General features: G+C 43.8%; 1 protein-coding gene across 17 annotated transcripts in view; it reads right to left on the reverse strand.

Moving 5' to 3' along the window:
* The window catches only part of FBRSL1 (fibrosin like 1), a 548,072-nt gene that overhangs the window by 297,497 nt on the left and 223,335 nt on the right, over window positions 1-27,240 (reverse strand). For all 17 annotated transcript variants that reach the window (XM_037376317.1, XM_037376275.1, XM_037376290.1 and 14 more), the window contains one exon: window positions 5,053-5,154. In XM_037376317.1, coding sequence (XP_037232214.1) covers window positions 5,053-5,154 — 102 coding nt within the window. The remainder of the gene's footprint in view (window positions 1-5,052; window positions 5,155-27,240) is intronic.

The following is a 27,240-nucleotide window of genomic DNA, read 5'->3' on the forward strand; positions in this document are numbered from 1 at the left end:
ATGTGAATTTCTGCCTCCAGAAGAACGTGACTTGATGGGTTTCATAATCTTTGCATGTATATGCAAACCAGTTTCCAAGATTCATGGTTTGAGGAGGGGTCTTAAAACTATACTGTTGCTATCTTTATTCCGCTAAGCTCTACAATGCTTTTATTGCACTCTTCAAGCTGCAGACCAGATTCCAGTGTGTGATACAGGGGGAACAACAGACAGCATGTGCCACAAAGAGTTTGCAGTCTACATGTTGCCATGCCAGGCCTTCCAAAAAAATCCTTCATCGTGCTCAGTAACATCCCGACCGCACCGAGGTGTTCCTGGCCTGAGAGCTGTTCCAGGCAATGCTGTCCCACCACTGGCCTGCTCAGAGCCAAGACCAGGCATCCCAAACATGCCAGACTTTGCAAAGTGGATAAATATGGACCTGTGGTGTGACTGTGGTCCAATTCTCACTTCAGAGGCTCATTTGATCATGCTTCTGGCAAGGAACTTCAGCCTGAGGCACACGTAACAGACCTGCAGCTTTGTACCCTGCTGCTGCTTTAATCCCTTTGCCCCAGGAGGGGAAGCGTGGTACAGAAAGCAGGAGGGAAGGGGGTGATAGTGCCTGTGATGGCACACAAAGAAAAGCAGATCACAGTGAACTGTTTGAATTAGAAATCACAGAAGTTATTTTGTATTCATCTAACAGAAAGAGAATTTTATATCCAGTCTATACAATATGCTAAACACTTATCGAGGACCATTTAGAGAGAGGAAAATCTCTGCATTTCCTAAAAGACTTTCCTAAAAGACTTTATTATGTTTAAAGAAAAACAAACAAACATATGAGGATAGGATGATGGAAAATTAGAAAAGATAGCCTGGGGGATGGGGGATGGGAGGAAAAAGCTCTGAACAACTTAGTAGCAGCGCTTGCTGGCTCTATGCACAGCTGAAGCCAACCCCTTGAAAAGGAGAGTTTTGACTCTTAAGTGGCCAGCACCTCTTGCAACATATTTCCTAATCAGTGAGTATTTATGGTCGATATTTTATATTTCCAATTTCCCCCTAAGGGCTCGTGAGAAAGCAGCACACCTGCCAACCTTTTCAGCTGGGCCAATAATTGCCAATTTGCTCTTTGCCTTAGTATATCACTCAATTTAGCCCTGGCTGTGCCCTGCATACATCCTCATTCATCTCTGTGCCCCCATGACAATTAGAGTGTTAGCTTCAGCTAACTAGGGCAACTATTCTACTAGGGTTGGAAGACAATTATTAGTCTATTTTCCCATCTTGTGGCAACAAAATTGAGAATCCATGACAATTACATTCAGCAATTCTGCACTCTGCCGCCTGCTCCCCCTCCTTGCCCCCACCTTCCGAATATTTCAAATTATCACAGCTCTACTACCACATTCAAATTTTCCATGTTCACAGGGAGTGAGGCTTCTATTTAAATGATAATGAGGGACGATCCATTCAATTTAGTGAGGGAGAAAATCCATTAAAAAGCAGGCAGTTCTTAAGCTGATGGGTCAAGAAAAAGATAAAAACCTTTTTTTCAAGCCATTATACAAGGCTCTGTGTGGATTTTTGGACTGTTCAGGACATCAGAAGAGATTAGGACAATTACGGAACATGGGGAAAAAACAAAACAAAATGCCCAAGCCTTCCACTTTTCCTTGGGTCAACACAACAAAATAGCAATATGGCTTATCTGCCTCTTACTTCTCTGGCAACTTCCAATTACCTCCCTGTGAAAGACAGCAGAGGAAAATCCCATTTGGAAAAAGGCTGTTGACTCTGTGTTGGTCGTAGAAGACCTGAGAGTACATGTGTAAAAGGGATGTCAGCTTTGAAGTAGATTTTAAGGGAATTTTACATCAACACTGGGAACATAAACAAGAGGCAAATTCCCATCCCCTCCCCCACACCACACCATCCGCTGTGCAAGCCTGGGCTAAAACTCTGCTTTTCTGCTCCGGAGTTTCATCATCCCAAAGAAGAGACCAGCCTCAACAAATCAAACCTCTGCAGTCAGAGATGATTTCACTGGATCACAATAAGCACTTTTTTCCCCCCAATGACCCATAATAAATGGCACTCAGTGTAATGTCTGGAAAGATGTACTATAAAAGACAACTGCTGTCTTACTGTGAAGCTGTAGCACTCGCTCCCCACTGAAGTTTCACTGTGGCAAAGCAGCAGCAAAATGCTCTGGGTTTTGTTGTGGACAGACCGATGGCTCTGTGTGTGTGCGTGCAAGACATAATCAATCATTTGCTTCAGTTTTCTTTAGAGTGCAATTATTCCACGACAGACCAGGCCACCTCTTGACTTCATGGTCCATTAGAGACTAATGACATGCATTAATGTAAATAAAGAACAACTTGCTGGCGTCCCATTGAATAAGTAACCTCAAGGAACAAGCCTCCCAGAGGAGCTAAGCTGCTCATAATAGTGCCTTCTAAATGGAGACCGACAAGGAAGCTGGGGGGAGGACTCCAGTGCTCCTAAGGTGGCAATGCTGACTACTATAGCCCACATTTCATACACGTATTTCCTACCACACCTGCTGTGTGCTGCCGTACAGCAGCCAAACCTGCCACCTCCCGCCTCATTTACTCCATTGTTCGCCCAAGTTAAGGGGGAAGGAGACGGGAGGGAAAGGCAGCACGAAAACCACTCCTGAAGGCCAAATGCACGAAGAAACAGCAGGAGAGCAAGAAACAGCCCAGGTGCCTCCTGCCACAGCGATTCCATCTGCAAGGACAGGCAGCCACCCCAGCACAGCCACGTGCTAGAGCCTCGATTTGTAACTGCTAACCACAAGGAAAAAGCATCCCTGCCTTCCCTTTACGTCCCTACTGCCCTGTGGCTTTTTAATCCTCAGTGCCACATGTAAGGGGTTGCATCAGTTCAGCTACACACCATCTATTTAAACAGCACACTGGGAAGTACAGCTTCAGAGCTGTGCAGGGACCGGGCAGGGCTGGAGAGAGAATCCTGCAGGAATCGACACTCTGTAGCATGTTGTCTTCTTCTCCCCCCTTCCCCGCGCCCTCGCTACAAAAAGAAAAACTCTGCTGCCTTATTCCTTCACACGCAAATGGGGAAAACCATCCAGTTGTACCCGTGGGACTTTCTAAGACTTTCTGACAGTCACTAAATAGACTACAGAACATTTACTAGCACACAAGGAAGCGTTATACGTGATTAAAGCTAAATTGCACTTGTCAAATAATGAACGAAGAGCATTCTGTGATTCATGAAGCTTACTTTTCAAACTGTTTAATTACTAATTTGAAAAATTCTCATTTGCAACGGGTTGCCAGGTCACAAGAGCAGCTTCAGCAAAGCTCTGAAGTGTGCCCTGGCCTTCAGGCACTGCCCAAATGTCCCCATTGACGGAAAAAGAATGGAGTGCCTGTTTCCCACTGAATTTCGCTGGCTGCTGAACTAGCTTTGAAGATTTTGCAGGAATTAGGCGCTCAGACTCAATTCCTACAGGCTCAGCCTGCAACGTAGGAGGCAAAGGAAACGGAGGAGAAAAAAACTGGAAGTGCATTGGCTTAACAAGAAAAGTCTCCAAGACCACTTAACGCTTTGACCTACGCTAATCACCAAGTCTGAACATGTTATTCCTCTCCTGCGGCCCCACATTATGGTACAGCAATGCTACCCGGTGCCCCTGCTCACATACCTGTCACCAGTGGCCAAGGGGAGGGGAGGGAGAGAATCGCATAAATATAAGTATACATAAAATTACAATAATTATTGACTAATAACACAGTCAAAGATGCCCCACAGCAAGGTGATTTGTCCAGAGGTCCCCCCCCTTCACTGACTTTCCCCACCACGGCGTGTGGGTTCACAATCCTGGAAGCACATCACAGAACACGTTATTTTTCTCTTCCTCCCACTGCGTCGGCTGTTTACAGCGCCCCATTCACACTCCAAACATGTAGAGAGAATTTTCCCCCGTCACATTTCCCTGTCAGAGCTGTCAAGCTGAATCCCGCTTTAATCTGCCAAAAGCACTTTTCTGCTGACATTTTTAATAAATACTTTCAGCTTTTAAACACATTTGTGGGAGCCATTTTTTCCCTTCTCCTCCTGTAGAATGGGCTCTGAAAGCCTTAATAGCAAATACATTACACTTATCAAAGGCTCTCCCCCCCGCTTCCTTTTGCATCCTGAAGCGGAGGTAGTGTTTTCAATTTTAAAGCTAAATTAACTGTCCAATTGAATTTAGCTGGTGTGAGCCGTTTTCTGTGACAGGTTTTAGTTATGAAGCATATTTTACATTAATAGAACTCAACATGAAAACCACTCGCTCTGGGATTTCTGTGGCTTGCCATTGAAATGGCAAATTTAATATTTCAGACATGCTCGTGCCAGCGTTTGATTATTGTTCTTCATTTAAATCTCTCCTAACGGGAAAGGTCCTAATTAGTAAAAAATCATGTTTTAATGAAGGCGAAATGCTAATTGCTAACACAAAAAGCCTTCATATAAAATTATCCCAGCACTGCCATTGATTTCTTGGTGACTCAAAAGCCCATTTGTGTGTTTACACACTAAGGCACCGTTTGCTTTTGTTTTATCATAACATTTCACTCAATGTACCATCAAATTTCCTGAGAGAAAGACAGCTTTCCCCAAAAAACCTTTCATATCTTGGAGGCAGGAAGCATAAAATTAGATGAACTGACTTTGCACCCAAACTACTTGATTATGTGCAGTAGCTAAACCGAAAGATACTGTAAAAAGCTTTTTAACACAACTTCGAGAAAACAAAACAAAACATCAAGCCATTTTTCCCTGAGGAATAACAATTCCATTTTGTTTTCCCATCTCTGATCTTTTGCTTATCATATTATTTGCACCACGATTATAGTGTTTGCAAGGCAGCACAACCACTTATGCCATAACACTCAATCATGACATAAAAAAAAGTTATTACACAGTGACCTCTGGATGCCAACATTTGTTCAGCAAGATTTATGAAAAGCCATGTCAGCAGCGGGAATTGCTGCAATGAAGCGATGCTTTCTCCTGAATGGTACTTACATCACTGAGACGGTCCCTTGAGCTGCTCCGCTGAGAGCTTGTGGCCTCCCTGATGCTGTCTTCCTCGCTATTTCTGCCACTTCTGCTTGTAGGGACCTTCATCTAGAGGGAGAAGAAGGAGGGGGAAAAAGGAGATTTTTCAAGCACTGCTCTGCCACCTGTTCCCGAGGTTGCCGACAGCAGTTTAGTCAATGTTTCGCTCCTACGCCCACAGCACCATGGAGAGGATGCTTTGGAATGCATGGGGCTTCTCTGAACCTGTGCTTGACCGCATGTGCCTGCATTCCCTTTCACTAACATGTGAGGGAGGAGGTGCTTTTAGCACTCCTGGAAGCAGGCAAGGCTGTGCCGAAGTCCTAGGGCCCAATGCAAGAAGGAGGTGGACTGACAAACTGCTTCCACCCTTGCTACCAGCAAAGCCCAGCTGTGACACCGGCTTTTCTGTACTGCTGCTTGCTGCTGGGCACCGCTAACCCAACGGCCAGGTCTTCAGTTCCTAGTCCAGAGACGTGTCTCGGGGCCACCCCCAGTGAGTGCACGGAGAGCTCGGTACAGGCATGACGGCCAGGTGCCTAAATACCATGAATGACACTGGCCTGAAACAACTTGCTTGAGATAACACGCACAATTTGAAGCAGAGCACGATCAACTCTTACAGTCAAGGCTGGTTCTCTAACCGCTACATCAACCTTCTTCCTTCTCTTGAAGTTGTGCTCCTGTTTGTACGTAAGTGAGAGGCATCAATGTCTGAAACCACAGCAACTCTCTGCTTACATCTGCAAAGAGTGTTACAGGGGGAGGAGAAGGATGGGATAGATATGTCATTCACAGCCTCGTTCCTGGGCTCATTTACTAACAAATTATTCTGCTAATTCCCTTGTGAAATATTGGGTGGAAAGAAGTGTTTAATTTATTAATAGGTTCTATTCATATCAGTTTGGTTCCATTTAAATTACGCTATTTAAAATGTCGGCTTGTACAAATTGGTACTTTTAATGGCAATAAAATCCCCTTGTTTCTTTCTGTCCTATATCCTTGCAGTCTCAGTATCTAGCAGGGTTTCCTCACGGTGCTCCAGCACAACCCTAGCACGCTCAAAAAGCCCTGCCACAGCAGCACCAGGAACCCTGCTCGGTGGGCACGCTGCCCCAGGGCAGGCACTGCAACCTGAGCCCCGGGAGCTCACTGATCACTACACACCCACAGACATTTGGTATCGCTGCCAGGTAAGTGTCCCACGGTCTGTTAATATTCTAACACAATATTCAGGATACTACATAAGAGAATGAGCTCCAGTACTCACCCCGTCTGGAGCACACTGCCCTGTATAGCCTTGTGCAGTAAAAAAACAGGGAAAGGATCATGCTCACATTCAAGCAACAGTGCATTTCTGATTGAAGTCCTTACTCTGCATGCCTTTCTGCCACCTTGCACCTCATCAATACACTTTCTTCCTCAGGATAAGACTTTTAGACACAGCCACATCGAAGTGTTAGAAATACAAATTTGTTCATGGCCACCTCATCACACAACCACCACTCTCAGCATCAGTGTCTTATCTCATTCATTGTAAACCACCTTTCCAATATGTTGCGCACCTGCAGACTTTTATCAAGACTGATTTTTCATCTTTGCTCCTACATCAAAATGTTCAAACAACAGCAACGAGAGGTAATCCCTGCTGGGATTTGCTAGAAACATTTCCAACCAACAGTGAGCCTGCATTCGCAACTACCAGCATCAGGTATAAAGGCAGGAAACAATCCACCTAGAATTCACTGTGTTGAATCCACATTGTCATCTGGTTCCTTAATAAAACAGGCCAACAGCATCAAGCACAGAAATATAACTAACTACATCAATACCGTGGCCATTATCCATCAGATTTGTAATCCCACAAATAATTAAGTATATTTGATAAAATATTTTTTCTAAATACATAAAATGATTGTTCTTCATTTTATTTTATTCTTTTTTAGGTCTTTATTAACCAACTATGATTTCAGCTATTCCATTATCTTTCCTAGGATTGATGCCAAGCCAATACGACAAATGATAATACCCCATATTAATTACAGCCTTTCAAAAATACTGGAGCACCAGCTTTCTTCCGTCATCTGGATCTTCCTACACTTACTCAAAACCCAGCTCTACTGATCCCCAGTCATCATCCAGCTCTTCTGAAACTCATGGATGTAAAGTATCATGGATGCAAAGCCAATTTCAAAGCTTCCAGACATGCAGCAGGGGCTTTGTTTCTCCCTTAAATAGGAACCACTTAATTATTACAGGACAGAATTACAATCTCCCTAAATACAGTACGGAAATACCGACTGAATTCTACAGACTTCTGATTTCTGACCCATACCCCTACCATTCCCACCTAGGAACACAAAGCCTGTCAAAATTATTACGCTTTTGACCTAAATAACTCCTAGATGGCTGCAAATTAAAGGAAATATAAATTACACCATTCCAAATCCTTTCACCTTCCCAAGCACAAATGTTCCCCAGAATTTATTCAAAAGGACTAAACTGCCAGCTGTTTAAAGTTAGCACAGACTCACTCAACCTGTTACCATACTCGAACCTTTTGCTGTTTTTCTTGAGTTACAGTCAGCTCCCAACACCACCTGTTTCTTTTCTCCAAACTTCATTAAATGAAAGCTACACCTACACCCACAGTAACAAATTGAGACAATTTGACCTGACAAGGTCTTGCATGGGCAAGCGAATTAGAAGCATCACTGCTGCCATTAACCTTTCCAAGTAAATATCAATTATTAAACTTGCTGCACTACCTCTGTCCCCAGTTTACTGCTGTGAATTAAGAGGGTCATCAGCCTTTTTGACAGATCTTGTTCATTTACACCTGCTGCCTGCCAGCAGGGGAGCCCGCACACCCGCAGCCTGAGTGCTGAGCCAAGCTGCCTTAATTCATCAGTAATTACCCTAATGAGCCACATGCAGGACCCAACTAGGAGGACAAGTTGTTCTGCTAAATGGATGCATTGGTTTCATGGGCACTCTCTGCAGACCTGGGTATTAGCAAACTGGTCAAAAGCTTCTTTCCCAAAGTTGCTTGCGGCTTAGCTGCTTGATTTCTAGTGATTTTCTCTGGGTGCTTTTCCTTGAGTTGCTGAAATTCCTCCCGACCATGTTCCCTGATTGAGCTTTACTATAAAAACTACTGTTGCTCTCCCTTTGAAAAGTTACTGCTTTTTTAGAGTCTGCAAAGGCTCCCTGGGCCAGAGGTGAGGTGCGCTGCCAGCCCCAGCCCAGGGGTGTCACAGCTGCCTGGGCACAGACCCAGACAAGCAACACCCCAAATTCATACGTAAAACACGCTATGTATGTTGTTCTCTTGTACAACCTACTGCTGGAGACCTACACACACATTAGAGCAAACCAGCCATCATTATTAAATACCTCAGGTGGAGGAGCCAAATAACCTGTCTAAACGTAGGCTTGAAAGGGGAGGACCAGCTGAGAGAGGCTGCCTTCCCATTTGGAAAACGCTGCCCTTCTACAGTTACAGAAAAGCATTAAAATCACTAACCAGCAGTGTTCAGGAAGGAACGCCCTCCCCAGCTTCATGACTTTGCCTGTTTGTAGCCACTCAGCCCACTGCTGTCTTCTGCTCCGCCGGCAGCGTCAGCCCCTCTCCAGGCCCTGCCAGACGGTGTTTTCCAGCCACAGTAACAGAGCTGAAACAGAAACTGGGGAAACAGCAGGTAGAAGCATTTGTGGGCCAAATCCAAGTATGTTTGCACGTTGCCTTTAGGTCTGGCTCAAAATATTGTTGTCGTCATCTGAGAAGCAGAAAGTCTCAAAATAACCCCAATGCCCAAAGCTCGGCAAGAGTGCGCCTTGGAAAGGTGCTCCTCAGCCTCACCTCCCGGGGCTCATGGCAGGTGGGAGGGAATCTCTAAGTCTTAAACGTAGGTTGACTGCTGTCGCTTCAGAACAGCTAGGCTGGAACATACTAAAGAGGCACAAGGGGACAACTGAAGTTACTTGGTAATTTACCTCTTCCAAAGGCCAGAACCTGTCCTCATCCAAATCCTAAGTCAGCAAGACATTCACATCAGTAAGTATTCACTAAAACATTAATTAGGTGCTCAGCTTTTACTCAGGCAAAGCCTACTTCTCCACTGAAGTTAACAGAATTCCCCAAAAGCATTAATTAAACCCAAGGCTGCTTAAAAACCAGACCAGTGTAGCCTCCCGCAAGCTAAATAACACAGCTGGCAGCACCACACACTGCGGAGAACGGCTGGTGATGGGCAGTCCTGGCTATCTGCAATAGCTACGGTTCAGCTTTTGCCAGAAACCACAGATCCGTGTTTGAGAACATGAAAGACGCCATTTCCAGGTCCGTGGGAGCGGGCCAGTGCTGCAGACTGGGCTGGCTCAGCAGGGAATGACTGGGGGCAAGGTACAGAGGATTTGTAAGGCCGTGATCAATTTGCATGCTGCAGGTGCTCGCGGACAGTCCCAAGCCACGTTCGGAGCCAAGAATTATGAACCTTGCGCTGTTGGACATCATGTAGCATGATTAACTATCATAACTCATTCCGGTAATAACTCCAGCTCTCATTAAAGTCCAGTTCTGCTATCCTGGACTGCTGCTGCCTTTTCATCTCTCCCATCCAACTTCCCCCTCCCTATTTCTCCTTGTGGGGCAAGGGTGGAGGAATACATGAATGGGCAGAATGGGTCTTGCTTCCCTAAAAGGGCTTTTTCATCACCACTACGCTGACTCTCAGGCCCTGCTTTTTAATCATAATAGATCAGCTTGCTCTCCATTTACTTAAGCTTTTCCGATGTCAGAGGAAAGCACATTTTTATTTGGTGCACCTATTTTCAAATCACGAGCACGCTGCCCCTGCTCATTATTAATAAATACACTTCGATTTATCAGAAGCTCCATTTGAGTGCCACGGGGAGCCTGGGGCAAAAGGAGACAAATTCTTTTCTTAAGTTGTTCTGAAAGGTGCTGGGCTTCCCGACCCTCACCCCCATTAACCCAGCACAGCTAGTGCGCTCCTACTGGGAGCTCCACGGCTTGTGCAGCGGCAAACTCGGACTGATCTTGTGCCATCTCAATATATTTGTTCATTATCTTGCGCACACACAGAAGCATTTGGAAATGTACTCGGGGCACAGGCCAAATTGAATCATCTGCCTTCATTTTCCACACGATCTGAAGCTACAGCTGCTACAACAGGCTGTGGGATTTTTATTTTCCTTCCTTAACAGTTTTTTTCTCACTCTTAAAGTCACAGCAGTCTGATTTTAAACCTCTTGCCGTTGCTTGGGTTTATGCCTGCTTTTTACAAAACAGGTCTTGTGTGCATACACAATGGGAAAAGAAATTCCCAACAACCTCCCTCCGCACTGTTCTGAAGGCAAGACAGAAAACAGTGCCCTCAGGGAGAGACGTAATTAAAATATTCATCTCAGAGATGCCCGTTCTGGTGGCTCAGATGGGTCTATTAATCCACTAATCCTCTCACCTCCACCAGTGGACAGGCACTGGCAGGAATGGCAGTCACAATGCTCACCTAATCTGTGCTGCACCTGGGAGCAGGGAATGGTCCCATAAAAACAAAGCAGCCCCTCCAGATCAGAGAGGGCAAAGAGCTCCACACAGCACTGAGCCTAGCCGCCTCCTTTCAGGAACATGTTCACTTCTTGAGAAAAAAAGTTTAATTCCTTTTTAGAGCTGTGAAGATCAACCTTCATTTGTCTCGAGAGAACGGACAGACCAAACACAACCTTCAGGTTTAGGATTTACTGACTTCATGGCAAATCTATTTTGGCAGAAGCTACTTGGAGATAAGTAGGTGCAGTTGCGAGGCATCCAAGTCCCAGAGTTTAGGTCCAAGCTTTCAGATCACCAGAGATAGGGATGAATCCACTTTATTGTGCTCATCTATCTAAACTAATGCTGCTGAACGCCACTTTACATCTCATCAGTGTGTAATGACTTTATCATCTGCTCTGCCAAAGCACCCTTTTTCAACTGTTTCTATAGGGTCAGTCTAAGGAAGAAAAATTTTCTGCTGAGACATTGCATACTAACAAAGACTATGAATCCCCACAGCTACAAGAATCGTTAACAGCAACTGTTTCAAAATCTTATCAAAACTAATTGCATGCCCTGTCCCCTTCCCAACAAACATGAAAATGATGGTTAAACAGTATTTTGGGAAGACTTTCTTGCTAACATATGCTCGCATTTTATTATCAGCTCCCAGATAAGCTCATGTTTCTCTTGGTAGACTATCAGCAGTAGCAGCTTTCAGCAGCAGGAGACAGTAAACTGCCTTAATAAATACAAATGGACAATTTAATTAAAATATATTGGAGACTCGGAAAAAGTACTACTTGTGGACGAAACAGTCTGTTAAGGGATTGCACTCAAGGCTAGTTCAGTGTATTTTAAGCAACCAACAATAAGTGGCAGTGAAACATACTGCACAGAGCTCTACCCCAATGATTAAAGAGCACGCTGAAATTACAAACGTCTGTTTTACGGGGGGGGGGGGGGGGGGAGTCACCCAGTTGCCTCTGGTTTTAATGCTTGAAACAAAACAAACCATTTAGCTTTAAAAATGTACTACTTTAAACCTGAAAAGGCCCATGTATCAAAACAAGGTGGAATCAGCTAAACGCATTACTTCTGACTTGTTTCCTTGAAAATCCAGCCTTAATGCATTCTAACAAAATTTATCTATCCCAAGCATACCTCATAATGAGATCAACTGGGAAAAATATCAGGCTTGTTTGTATATTTTATACTTGCTCTAACTTGGCAGTTCGGAGATTATGTATTCCCCAGGTCCCTCCTTAAATCGTTTCACACGCTGCAATTTGATTTTCTTTGCTTGCCCTTTTCCACAATTTTTTTGATACATTTTATTGAGTTCTGGCTCAGAGGGAAACGTTCCCTTTGAATTAAGGGTGCAATCATTTTTTTCCCTCTAAATAAGGACATATGGCGTAGAAAGCAATGTTATGGTCTAAGGATTTTATGATTGAAGTAGGACTCATTTTAAAAAATGACAGTAGCATCAGGTTAGATTAGAGTAGTTTTTCTAATTGGGTGGTGCTGCTGTGGATGCTGTGATCAGTGATCAGCTATAACTCATTTTAAATATGACATGTCCATTTTTACTTACGGTGATGAAGAAGAAAACAGCAGCAGTGTCACAACACTGGAGGAAATTTGTCCTTTTTTTTTTTAACATTCATTCAGGAAGTCACATGATGTTTAGAAGGTTAGCGTTTATACATTTAGCTAGTATGCAGACTTCTGGTTTCTAATCCTGGCTTACCTGTTTCCTCTGGGTAAGTTACTTCAATGACCTGTATTGCAGTTGAGCAGTCTGTAACACGGTGCTTAATTTTTACCTCTCTCTGGTATACAGAGAGGTTGAATTAATGTTAGCAAAGGAGTTCTGTGCTTAGAGGCTGTCAGAGTCAGCTGCTCCAGGAAGGCAAGTACAACAACTTACTGTAATAAAAAGTATTATTACTGGAAAATCGAGATACTCGAAAGCTATTGTTAGTTTCTCAGGTACTGGAGCAACATTAATTACTCATTAACAAGCTACTTTGCATCTTAATGCTTGCAACTAGGCATGAGGGTCACCCTCCATTTTTGGAAACAAATGAAAACCAAGCTCATTTGCTGTGGTCAACTGCCTTTACACTTTTTGAATGAATTGCTATATGGTGCTCTGATTAGCCAGGGTAACACCCTGTAAGGAGTTCAGCTTTAGCTCTCCAAGAGACCCTTCTCCATGTCTGGTGCCATATCAAACCAGAGAGAAACTACATCTGATCTCACGATTTTCGGGCAGCGTGCCCTCAGGGACTGGAGAAGCCTTTTTCACTAGTGCCCAGCACAGAGAGGCCATAAGGAGTAGCAGGGTTGGCTTTTCTGCAGCTCAACTGATGCAATGGAACCGCCGCAAAGATTTTTCACAGCTTCTCGGCTGGCAGGTGGCCTCGGCTGCAGAGCAGAGCCAGCACTGCTTCCCCACGATGGCCTGCACTCTCAGGATCAGGAGGCTCACTGCGATGTGAGAGCTAATGCTTATTTTGGAAAAGAGCTGGTGCTTAAGCAGGCAAAACTGCTCGATTTTACAGCTGCCATCAGGCCTGCATAGCAAACTGCACTCTGTGTGCCCCCAGCCGTACTTGGCAGATGGTAGGAGACAGCTGGGAAAATCTGGGTTTGACATACATCGATGATAAACTGTGTCAGCATAGACCCGCTTAGGTTTCAGCTAGCTAGCCTGCGTGCAGGAGCGAGACTTCGGCTGGTGAAGGGTAAACAGCATTCCTGACCCATTCAGCTAAAAGCTGCCTGCCTCAACAGGCTGAAGGGACAGCACCCATGTGCCCTCAGGGCTGTCTGGAGGGGCAGGCAAGGGACAAAGGGGTAATGTCTTGGGTGTGCACGGCAAGGTTTTGGTAGCTGGGGGGCTGCAGGGGTGGCTTCTGTGAGAAGCTGCCAGAAGCTTCCCCTATGTCTGACTTGGAACCAGCTGGTGTGGGCTCTGACAGACCCACCGCTGGCCAAGGCCAAGACTATCAGCAACAGTGGTAGCACCTCTGGGATAACATATTTAAGAAGAGGGGGGAAACCACCTGTGGAAGAGCAACAGCAGGGAAAGGAGTGAGAGTATGTGAGAGGAACAGCTCTGCAGAGACCCAGATTTTCCCCGAGTTGAGTCCGTTTTGCCCATGACAGTGCTTGGTGAGTGATCTCTTCCCGTCTTTATGCCAACCCACGAGCCCTTTGTTCTGTTTTCTCTCCCCAGCCCAGCTGAGGCGGGCAGTGACAGGGCGGCTTTGGGGGGCACCAGCAGTCAGGGTCAGCCCACCACAGGGCACATACAGTTTTGAGATGCATGGGCTATGGCCTAAAACCAGCATGATATGCCACAAACCCATCCCTACCACCAGCAATGATTTATCAGGTCCCGTTGTGAATGCAAACTATAAGCAATTGCTGGAGAAAAAAAGTCAGGACTCCCCGCACTTCCGCAGTGAGGGAAACCCTGAGAAATCAAATAAACTTAATGGGGCACCTTAGTCTGTGTTTATAAATGACTGACAGCATCTGTAGGCAAACAACAACCAACCAACCAACAAGACACACACTACTTGGTAACTGAGCAGAAGCAGCCTGTAAAGCTGGGAGATGACAGTGAAACCAGAGCAGGACAAGGGACAGGCATAATCACCATCAGCAAAAAAGACAGCACCTAATAATTGCTGCACCAGCTGTAATGCTCCACCAGAATAGGATTCCCTAACTACCCTTTAATTTAGTGACAGGTCTAAAGGGATAGAGTCCAATAAATACTCTATGAAGAGAGCTGAAAGCCTCTGAGCGAGTTACAAAATAAGATTTGTAGCTTCAAGTTTCAAATTAAGGTGATTTGGCCCTGTGATTCTCAGTTATAAAATGCCATCCAATAGGCATCAAATGAGAAGTTGTTTTTGCACATTTTTTTTTGGTGATGGGAAAGAAATGGATACACTAAAGATCAGCTCAGGACTCTTACAACAAGTGCATCAAGTGCTGCCAACACCAGTGCAGCTGACCATATCCAAAGGGTCACTGTAAGGGAAGTAACTCCAAGCAGGACAGAGGTATGATTGACTAAGCACCCATTCAGCAAGGAGAGAGCTGTGTTCAGCTGGAGCCAACTGAGTAAATTAGGCAGAATTTACACTATGCTTTTTTAAACACCATGTAGGAAGCAATCAGAATTGACAGCTTTAACATTGCTGCCATCGATGCATACAGATACCATCTATTAAAGGCTAATATCAACAGCTGTGATGTTCAAAGCAAAAGTAGATTTAATATACATATCAAATTGTCCAAAGCTGCAGGAGATGTTTCAAAATACACTAGGAAATTCAACAACAACAAAAAAAAGCCTCTGTATACTACAGTATTTCTCTTCTAGTAATACTGCCCACCAAAAGCAAGGGTTTTGAATAAAATATAAAAGGTGATGATAACCTTCAAAAGTTATTCTAGTCAGAGAAGACCCCCAAAAGCAAAGTAAACACATTACTAACAATATCAGACAAGCAAAACATTGGATGCAGTTCTGCTTTGTCCCTGGGAAGAAAACAGACTCATTCCTCTGTTTCTGATAACAGAAGGAAGGTATTAGACAACATTTGCTGAGAACGAAGTCCAGACCTGTTGCACAAGCCCCAGAATGGGAGATCATGTGCAGCCAGATGGTTTAATAGATGTTGGAATAGCCACTCAGAAAACAGAAAGATGCCAGGTATTGGAGAAATATTTTAAAGGAGCAACCAGGACTGGCTGGGCAGCTAGAGGCACACTAGATACCAGACTTGAACAGAAGAAAAAACCCCAGTACTGGATTCAATTGACTGAATTAAACTATTTCAGTCAATAAGGTTTTCCTGAATAAGCCTGGTTTCATTTCTTTGTAAAGTTTGGTTGAAAAGGGAACTGGATAAATATGATACATTTCGGATCCATGATGCACTCATACTGCAAGACGTTCTGATAAAAATTAGCACTATATAAATAAGGCATATTTTAAGCTGGGAACATCAGCTAAGTTATCAAAAAGTAGTGTCAATAAATAATCACTAATATTTGCTACAGAAGGTAAAAGGATTTAAACAAGGCTTGCAGTTATTCAATAGTTCCATCAATATCAGAGAAAAATATTATCAAAGCCACTGCAGATAAAATTCATAGATGCCAAAAATACCTATTCAAAAATAAATAAAGAGGAGGAGGGGAAGGCAGTCTTAGGCAGCAGCTCGCATTCATTGAAAAACACACCTCATTAGAAAAAACATATCCCAAAGCAGAGCTGCACTACGAGGATGAGGAACGAAGGTGGCTGCTTGCAGCTACTACAGAAAAGAGACTATGCTGCCCAACACAGCTGCTTGGGGAAAGCGGTGACAGTGGACAAGCACCTCTGTATGATGTTCCAGCATAATGCTACAACCAAAGGGAACTAATCCAAACCCCGAGCAAGGAAAGAGAAACCACTTTCTCTTGGATACAGCATTGACAGTAATGATTTTTGGAAGGCTGGCTTGGTCTACAGCCTCCCCAGTAAGACAGCAAGGCAAAGCTCTTCTGAATGGACAATCCGTGGCATCTACAGTCTAATCTGTGGTACAGACTGAGTAGTTGTTCGGCATTGCTCCAAGCCGTTCTTAGGCAGAACACGGAGATCAATCAAACTGTCACTAGAAACAGCAAAAATCGCCAGCAACTTTCCAGGTGTGATGCACTGCTTTCTCCTTACTTAGAGCTGGGCACACCAGTTACCATCCTGGTGCTGATCAACAGTAAAGGAGGATTTTGTAATGGCAGCCTGCAAACCCTGTGGGTTCTTGTGTGTAGATCAAGGCAGTGACAAACCATCCACATTCTCACTCAACAATTCACTCAAACCCTCCAAGTGTCTCATGTGAAAAACCCATGCTTAGTAAAGTAGGGTTTCAAATTCATTACTAGGACTCTGAGGCACCACAATAATACAATTAAAACACCACCAGATGCATGTCATATAATATATGTTAAAAAAAGAGAAGACATACTGTGTGCAGATACAACAACAATTTGCTGTTCAAATTAATTCAGGAATCAGTACCAACCCTATAAGCCCAATATATAAAACACACGCTACTGCAGGCATGCATAAATTGCATGCAATTTTTTCCAGATAAAGCTACACATGCAATTAATAATCTAAAGTGAAAAAAAAGAAACAAAGTGAATAAATAAATAAAAAGGCTGCCCAGGCAATGATGAATTTTGCAGAAACTGCTGTCAAGGATCAGAGGGCTGAGCAGAGCCACAGCTGTGAGCTCACACCCTGGCCTAGGTTCATCTGAGCAGGGAACCCACTCGCAGCAGAAACAGGCTGCCAAACAGAGACCCAAGCAGATTTTTTGCCCAGCACTGGTCTAAGGTGAAGTTACAGTGGCACAGTTTAAATCACAGGAGATAGCAACCAGTCTTTCACACACACAGGGTCAGGGATAACATTGCACATTTTCAACTGTTCCACAAAGCAGCCCACAATCCCATCCCTGTTATAGCTGAATACCCCACAGAACCTAGAAGCAAGGAAGGCTCCAGCGTGGCAGCAGCTGGGGGAGAAGCTGGCACTGAAGCCAAGAGAACCACCACTTCAACGCAGCGCGAACTGATGGATGGTTGGCACGAGCCAATGTATGATATGAATTTAGCAAAGGAGAGACAGCCCCCACACACACCTCCATGAATATTTTTATTCCAGCTTCTACCTTGTTCTAGTGAGGCCTATGATTTGCTTTTACTGCTAATTCAAATCCTCCCAAGCCCTGACTTGCACTCTGTCTAGGCTTCCTGCGACGTGTCCTTTCCCCAGCAGAAGTCCTCCTCCCCCAGCCAGCCAGCCGTCCCTTGTCACCCACAGGCAACGGAAAGCAAACCACAGCTGCTTCAGTGAAGTCCCAACAAGAACCAGAGCCATTTTCTTCAGGCTCCCTGCACTAGCAGATGAACCAAGCCACTCTGGCAAAAATCAGAGCAAACCTTACACCTCTACAGGTCTGAAAAGCAGGTCCCTGGCTCTGCGCTTGAGGCAGAGGCGACCTGATGAAACATCATTGCTGTCTGGTTGTGATCAGTCAAGGCATTAGTTGTCAAGGAAACTTTCAGTAACGCTGCAAGATCCTACACCACCACCACAAGTTTTCTGATTTGAGAGAAGAGTGTTATAACTACCAGAGCAAGCAAACCAGCTCCACAAAGAAACACAGAAGCAATTTCCTCCCAATGCCCAGTGGACATCCTGTTTGCTGTTTGACAACCTGAAGAAAACAAAAATCTAAGACTAATTACAGCTGAAGCAACTAAGGTGAAGCCCTTTGGTAATTTTCAGCCCTGAATAACTAAAAAGGGGTGACAATTATTTTAGCTAATGATCGCTGAACTTTGAGATTAACATTCGCAGCTGAGGAAGGGGAAACAGCTTTTAGAAGGCAGCACTGCTGTTCGGGTAAGCCCAGAGCTCTGTGAAATAGCTGGTTGACGCTTGCTATCCTCAAGGGACACAGTGCACTACCCAAAGATGTGAGGAAGTCAAGAAAACACAGAAAGCTCAGTAAAGATGGACTGCCAGCCTGCTCTACCTTCTTCCTAGGTGTAACACACTACATCAGTTTACGGTGGAGGAAAATGCTTCTTTTTGGCCTGTGCTGTACTCTCATGGTGTGCAGCACAGAAGTGGCCTGGCACTGACTATATATTCCCTACAAGCATAGTTTTAAAAGTTTCTCAGACACAAAGCTACAGTGTTTCAGCCAGTCATTTTAAGTGAAAAACAGAATCTAGATTCCAAACTGTGTTTTCCATCATGGCAGAAAAGCTAACTCAGGTGTCCTTATTCTGAGTGTTCTTCCTGACTTGTATGCCTTCAAAATCCAAGCCCAAACTGTTTCGCTCAGATTACTCTTCTTGTGATGGTTACAGACAAAAAAGAACGCCCTCCACTGGCATGCCCTGCTGAAGAGTAAACCTCTCCCTGAAGCTGGAAGGCCACAATCCTCCAAATACGTAAATTGCATCCTGCTACAGCTGAAAGGACAAACTGCAGAAGTAGCCATGAGGCAGATACACCACCTACGGAAGGTTATCCAGCTGGTCGGAATTGCTGCCCATGAGGCGAGACATCCTCTCCCCACTGATTCTGGAGAGCAAAGCTATGCTGATGCCTTTCAGAAAGGAGCCAGGCTGTGCTTGGGGATGAGCTGGGTTCCGAGGAGGGGAAACCTGCCTAAGGCAACCCCAAAGAAATGCAAGCTGTTGCACCTGTGTCCTTTCACAGAGAGCACAAACACTCATCAACCACCAAAAGAAACAAGTCCACTTGTTTAAATAAAACCCTGATTTGAAGCTCATTAAAATGGCTGTAAATGATGCATTGCATGTTTATCCAGCTTTAAGTCAAACCTTAGTTTTGTACAGGTTATATAAGTTATGATTCAGTCTAAATTGAACTGGAACATGCAGTTTTTAAAGCAAAATTAAAGTAGCAGCCCACTTAAGTTAAGACTGCTGCAGCCCTTCCCACAAGAATGGTCTTAGCTGCAGGAAATTCTTATTCTCCTTGTCACATTTGGTGCAGAAAGGTATTTTAAACACTAATAAGCGTCTGTTTTCTCCGTTTAGTGGGAAAGTCTAGAGTTAAACAAACAGCACCTTAGAGTATAACGCAGTAATAGCAAGATACATTTATTAGTGATCCTACTAATATTTCCTGAGAGCATCTCCAACACTCTGCAAATACCCATCGTTTAAACAGCAAGGATGCGCAGCAGGTGCTATTATCATCCCTTCTCAGAAGGAAGGAAAACATCAGATGACTTCGGGAATGTCACGCAATGGGCCTGGGATAAGGTTTGGATTACAACTACAGAGAAAACCGGATGACTAAAAGCACTGCAGCTTATAACAGCAACCATCTTGCATCTTAACAACAAGATCATTCTCCCTGGATGATGTGTAAGTAAATAGTTCTTAGAAAGAAAGTACAATGTTAATGGAGTAGAGCTTGCTGAGAAAGCAAAAAAAAGTAATTGCTGCTTTTTTGGATATTGAATGGGAACCCTGCCCCTGCAAAGGAGGTATTTTAGTAAAAGGAGGCAGAAAGATACAGCATGAAAAACTGAATCCATCAGATAGAAAGGTTTTGTGAAGAGGAGTAAGGGAGCATGCGTTTGCTACTGGAAAGATACAATGGGATTCAGGACTGCTCTCGATATATGAGACACTGAGGTTTTACTTTGGGCAGAAAGACCTGTGTTTGAGTGCTGCCTAAAGGCAGGAGGCTTCAAAGTACCTTGGATGCAGATTTGGGAAATGACCAAGGTCTGTCACGCCATATTTACAAGCAGCAGTGGGGGCCAGAACTTCTGTAACCAGGGGAAGCAAAACTGAAAGCTCAACGCAGAGGCCAAAAGTCAGCAAAAGGACTTCTCTGAACTGTAGCTCTTTCTGTAAGAGCAAGCATGGGAGAAGGAACAAAGCCCAGAATAACAAAATTCACCAAGGCAGAACTACGGGTGGAGCTAGATAAGCAGGCAATTATTCAGATCTTTAACGTTCCCTTGTTGCTGCCTGTAGATATGCAGCGAGGGGACACTAGAAGTAGCAAGTGGGAATGGCAAAAGCCTCTAAAATTACGATGCAAAAATTGAACATGTCTCCTAGAGATGTAAAACTGGTCTCACATGGAGCTTTTGTGCTAATAGCTGTCTCAGTCGATATGCAAATTCAATATAACAGCACATGTCTAGATACCACTACACTACAAATATCCTTGCTCAAAAGACCTTACCTTACTGCTGTTCACGAGGTACCTGACAGTTTCCCATTTAAAACAATGTTATTGCTAAAGGAAACCATTAACAGAGGGCTAAAGGAAATAATCTTATTCACTGAACCAACACTGTTGTCTTGGCAAAACAAAGCAATTAACATCTGAGTTCACAGGAAAATATATTAGCACAACAGATGCATATGCATGTATTTTGGCCCTTTGGTAAAATGCACTGTTTTGGGGCCAGATGTTTCTGCTCATGCCAAAGAAGAATCCAGCTGCATCAAGCTGTGAATATTTCTTCTGATCTGTCAAAATCTGCTATGAACTAGAACAGAAAAAAACAGAACTGAAGTTTGAAATAGAAGTCTGTTTTCCACTGGGGATTTTACCACCATCTGTATTTTAAAAGCTTTAGTACGACTTGACAGACTCTGAAAAAGTTTGCAACACAATAGGTAAAGCACATTGAAATACCATTCAAGTAAGGTTTCTGGTAGAGTTGAAACGTATGGTAAAAGACTAGTTTTGTGCACATTTTTCCCCCTTAAAAATCAATTTATACTTATTAGTTGGATTTACAACATGTTTAAATCGTACAGCCCTTTTTGTAATGTCCTGCCATTACGAGCTGAACTCTCATTATTGAGATGATAGAGCAATATTGAATTACTGGGCAAATGAGGTCCTTTTTCAAAAACACCAGAGGTGATTCTTTTTCCCACGGTTTCTAAAACCATGTGGGTATTTTTTCCTTTCATTAACAGAATTACTATGGATTTGCACTGATGCAAGAGTAAAATTATATCCTTTTCCTGAAACCGTAAAAAAAGGAGCCAAAATGGAAACAGAATAGCTAAGCATAAAACATGAAAGCATCTCCTAACAAGGTAAGTTCACAAACTACGCCACGTTTGTCAACGCTTGGTATTGTCCTTCCTAAAAAGCTACCCACCTAGCAGAACCAGCATGCTCCCACCTCACCGCCCACCTGTGGAAAAGCCCATAACTCATCTCAGAAACCTCTGTTGTTTTATCCCAAAAAAAGAAGTAACAGCTCCTTCTGCCCACAGGGAGAATGCATCTGCAGGAGCAGGATCAGTGACTTGTTTGAATAAGTGGCTGCACCATTATCTTCCAGTGAGTCCTAAAGCTGAGATTTTCTCAAGTGCCTCGGGTACCCTGACTCCTAAAGGCACTGAGATTCCAGTCATGTCTGTTCTACCCTCAAAATTTCAGCCTTAAATAAAACCCCAAAAAATCTCCCGAAAGAGACAAATACATACGGTACAGCACAAAGGAAGTGGAACATAGCTGGATATATCTGAACTGAGCTCAGTTTAAATTCTGATCTTCTCCAGTTATCGCCTGCTCTCCACATTTGTACGCCTGCACTCAGGCAGCTGTGCTGCCTTCCAGGTGTGCGGCACAGCTTTGCCACTGACAGGGTTATCTATTTTACAAAGAATTATGCTAGCAGTGAAAATCACAGTAGAATTGTTTTGAAAGAAGCAAGCCTCAGATGGACAATTTAGATTTCACAGAAGTTGAAAGAGGATTTGCAGGTTCAAATTATTAATCAACACCCTGCCAGGCAGGGGCCAAGAGCAATCTGCCAGTGCTGAATTTTCTTGGACTTAAAAACTGTAAAATCTGGATTTTCAACTGACTTGGTGGGGAGGGGTTTTTTTGTGCCTACAGCCCTTTCCTTCTGAAACATCCAGGCAAAACCGATCCCTGGCTTTTAGGGGCAAACACGAACATATGGGTGGCGGAAGAAGTAGTTCCTCCAGGAAATTGGGGATTCAGTGGACACACTGCACATGACAAGGTTACTTCTCTGTTGTTAAAAATCATGTTCCAGCTATGACAAGACAACATAAACTGCACATGGGGCCACACAGAGCCTTTCTTTTGTTAGCAAGAAACATGGAAAAAAAGGCCAGAAAAGGGCAGGTGACCTTGGAGTACCCAGCCTATTTCTGCAACTGCATCAGTTCCCCCACAGACTATCGTGATGACGCAGGCTGCTCTAGCAAGGAAGAATTTAATTGCAATAAGGACCTAGCACATCATAACAACGGTTAATCACAGGAAATCACTCCGTAGGTGCCTCTGGTCACATCAGACTAGCTTTACCATCCTTTGGCTTCGCCTACCAAACTGATACATGTTTTCAACATTCTGCAGGGCCAAACTTAAAGGAAAAGGTGGAGGGTGCAGGCAAGGAAAAAAAAAAAGTGGGGGAGTGGAAGGGAAACTTAATAAACAGTTTTAAAGAAAATGCTAACTAATGTTGTTCTACCAAAAAAAAAATGTAAAAAAGGCAGAGGGACATTCCACCATTTGTTGCATATTTCTATAAACCCCATCAGTGGATCACTGGCATCTGCAGCCAGGACAAGCAGTGGCACGGATGTGAGCAGTAGCATAGATACGACATGCCTCCCAGTCATGGCTTGAAGGTGTACTTCAGAAGAGCATCCCATCTGTGCAGATACTTAAAACACAGCTCTGGTATGCCAGAACCTGCCCCATCTCCTACTCTTCTGCGCTCAGAGTGCAGGACGCTGAGACGGGGGGATCCCACAACCCAGCTGTGCCAGCATCTGGTGCAATACGGGCTCCTGAACAGCTGCTCATGCTCTCACATCTGAAGCCCTAGAGCGTGCGTGGTTGAATGTTTCAGAATCTGAGTACAGAGTACAGCAGCCAGCATGCCCCAAACAGGGGAATAGGTCTAAGTGGCAGAAGGGTAGGGGAAAGGTGCAAGACCACGTGAGAGAAGACGTGCATATGCCCACGTGCATGAACAAGATGGGACCACCCAACGTATGAGCCAGACAACATCCATTCCAGGTCTCCTTTCTCCTCTCTACTGTACATCTTCATTACAAAGCGTTGCAAGATGAAAATTGGGAGCTTGAGGCCAAACCAAAAATAGAAAGAATGGGTACACTCTCACAGCCCCTGATTGAAAATGGTGATTTATTTTTTCTTTATTTTTACCTTAACTGCCTCTCAGTGAGGCTACCCACAGGAGTGTCACACTGCTGCTCCTGTTGCACTATATTATAATACTAGTTTCCTCTTGCCAGTTACTCATCAAGGATTACCCCCAGCACAGCCCTCTGTTCTTTCAGATCTAGTCAAAAGGCATATTAGTCGCAGCCTGATGGGGCAGCGCTAAATTTTTCATTACAATCTTTCTCCGGAGGTTTGGTGTTTAATAATTTGTACCGTATAAAATTTCACATATGGGAAAACATGGCACCACACAGCCTCTCCAGATGCTTTTTTTTTTTTTTCTTGTTGCTAATCATGTGAGCCCCCCAGCTAAAGCAGTGGATTTAGGGCATAATTAAAGCTTTATACTTTAATAGTAATATGGGTAAAGCTCAATTTTGGTTTTGAGAAGAACATGCCACATTTGTAAATTCCCATTTCACTGAGGATCAATTTTCAAACAGGCTTTGTACCCAGGCTTCTTTGTTCCTGATAGACCATGGAAGTATAAACCATGTAAGCAGCTCGTGGTCTATGAAAGACGCATAACCCTGCTTAGCTGCTGCGAAGGCTTTTTAATTCCGTACGATCAATCCAAGAGCAGCGGTGGTTGTGCAGGGGACATCTGTTAAGAGAGCCTTGACATCATCTGCTCTGGTTTTCATCACAGAATTTGGCAGGGGAGTCTCTCAGATTGGTCACATGAACTTCAAATCTCTGAAAGTTTTAGCTACAGCCCTAAGCAGAGCTGAAGTGATTTAACTTTGCTGCTGCTCTTCTAAACCTCCCCCCTAGCCACCACCCTTCTTCCTTCCCTACACAGCCCAAAAACCACAGGGCTGCTGTCATGCGTGGGAATGCAGAGCCTTCTCCGATCTTCCCACAAAATTGCTTTCTCCCCACATTTCTGATGAGAACAACCACCTGGAACCCACTTTGGGGATTAACTACAGCTGCACGCAGAGGACCAGCACAAGGTTTACACACCAAGACCTCTGACAACCTCGTTGTAAAGACTTAAGTGGGACCTAAGTAGGGGACAGACTCCGCAGCAGGTACTTCACAGCAAATGACCCTTCACATAATCTACTTACTGCTGTAACCTACCAAGTACCATACTGTTTCTCATCCCCAGGCATTTTTCCTTGGTTCTTCCAGAATCCTTGTATCTTCTCAGCAACATACTGAGATCTCAGTAATGACACACTGCTGCAGAGCATGACAGATAGGAAGGGTAAGTGAAAGGAAAGAAGGGGTGCTGGCAGAAAGGCCAGAGACAGATTCCTTGCACGGCTGAGACAGGAATACTTATGCCACAGTCAGCATTTTGAGGACTAATTTTAATTATTTGATGAACTCTGGTACACAGATCCCTTAAAGAAAGAAGGATCCTAGTGATTATATTCCCAGGATGACATCTTACAATACCAAGTCCTTTCCCTCTCCTCCTAAACATCCTCCTAAGTAAATTCAGGAAACACACACAGAGTAGGACAATGACCACCTTTCACAATATGGTTTTAATTCAACCCAAGCTTCTCCCATCTGCTTGGGAGACCTAGAGACTGCCTTAAAATGAACTGCTTTGGTGCAATGATAGATTTCTGATTTCGTATAAAGAAACCAGGTGATAAAGAGCCAGTCTGAACTAGCGTGGTAAAAATTTACAGTATTCTTTGACAAATCTCATGCTTCAACAGAAAGAGATTCCAGTTTTGCCATTAAGTGTCTCTATGCCCATACGTTGTGGTTGAAAGCCAGGTTTTACTCTACTAATCAGCAGCAATACTGGGTGGGGTAAAATAAAACTGTTACCATGGCCAAGCAGCTACTCAGCTCTCAGAGCCTGCAGTATGCTGACAAACATATCAAATGACCTAGAACTGAAAAATAATGACCTTGAAAGTAAAAGCTTATTTCTGGGTTTATCCATCTTTAATATCACAGCTTAAACTAAATCAGCCATGCATTTTAAGATCTATATTATATCCTTCCAAATCTATTTGAGAATGCTGAAGTCTTGAAATGTTATTTGTTGAAGTGCAGAGCTTATTACAGATCAAAATTTTACTTGCCTTCTAACTGATTATGTGTTACTTAAGTCAGTACAACTGATACAGGACAGACAGTTCCCCAAACTTAGCAAACCTTCTTAGTGTCCATGAAACCACTGAAACAAAACTTGTGATAGGTGGTAGCCAAATTTAAATACAGCAAAGGAACATATGTACTTACAAGTGTTTCCTAAATATCTTTTAAGCTGAGTAGTTCAGGTTTCACTGGCATGTATAGGTCCTGCTGGGTGAAGAGTCTCTGCTCTGTAATCCTGATGGTTTTCACCATATAACTTTATAAACACTCAGTTAGTGACCAGTTGCAAGAGTGACAGTGCAATGCTACCTGCTCACAGAAGAACATGACCCTGAAGAGGTTCACTCATCTCAATGTCTACCCGTCATTTCCATCAAATCCCTGGGCAGGAAAATACACATTTGGAGACACAACAGAGGCAAAGCCTCCATGTCAAAGAGCAAATTGGACTCTTGCCAACAGGCCAATGACAGTGATCCCCAATTCTCCAGGACATCTGCTTATCCAGCAAAACACAAGAGGGTTGTCCAGCAGACAGGACAGCCCAGGGGTTACCATATGTGACACAGCCAAGTTCTACCCAGTAGCTCTGACCTGAGGCACATTTATCTCTACTATTACCCTCCCACCCCCATTTTTTTCTTAAATAAAAGCCAGTTATACATAATGCCATTAAAGTCAGCCTCACAAACTGAGCATATCTGTAACTGCCAAAAGCATGATAATCTTCAGAAGTATGATTACTCTGTCATCATGCATCTCTACAGATAGCAATGCTCACGTTATCCTTTGAACGGGAAAAGGTCAAACCACTGATGTTAAACCCATGAGGCCTGAGAGCTAGAGGACAAGCTGCAGTATCAGTTTTTGCCAGAGGAAGCTCATCCATGTTCTGACTTGGCAGGAGAAGGATTTATATCAACTTACAGCAGATAAGGAACATGGGAAATAAATACCTAAGTCAGAACTTACTAATGGGTATTATTTCTCAGATAGTAGCAAGTTAATGCCATATAGCTAGGCAACAAAGCCATGCCATCCTTGATAAAGGCATAAACACATTAAAGGAGTAATCCCTGTGTGACATGAGGTTACTTGTGCATTCATAAAATTTTCACTGCTTCTGCCAGCACTGCCTTTTAAAAATCACTGTTCTGTCCCAGCTTGATCAAACCCTGCAGCCCGCGATTTGCTTCTCCTTCAATATGCACAAACATGCAGAGAAACCCATTATAAATCCTTTTTAAAGGATAAATACAAGTCTCCTGCATCACAGATAAACCAGCAGCTTGACCTGTTTTTAGTGGTTCAGTATTATTTTCAGTATCAACTTGTCTATCAATCACACCCTGCCAGGAAAACCCCAGGGTCATGCTTTGCACCCAGGCCCTGTTTCAGAGGAGGAACTACGTGAAACACGTTGGGTCAGTCAACAACCCTGCCTCTGCCCACTGCGTCTGCAGGGTGCTTTACTTTATACGTATTTCCCGAGCGTTCAGTCTGATTTCCGCAAGTTATATAAATCATATGAAGTTATATTACAGTTATATATAGATAATTTTCCTATTCAGTAGAAGCAGTAATTAAACACTACGGGTTAAGAATGTATTTGTTTTCCATTACTGTAACAGGCCCCTTCTTTTTATCAGTTGTCTTTGAAGAAAGTACAAAGTACATACAAGTA

This window comes from Falco rusticolus, chromosome 1 (assembly GCF_015220075.1).
Source record: "Falco rusticolus isolate bFalRus1 chromosome 1, bFalRus1.pri, whole genome shotgun sequence".
NCBI classification, from domain to species: domain Eukaryota; kingdom Metazoa; phylum Chordata; class Aves; order Falconiformes; family Falconidae; genus Falco; species Falco rusticolus.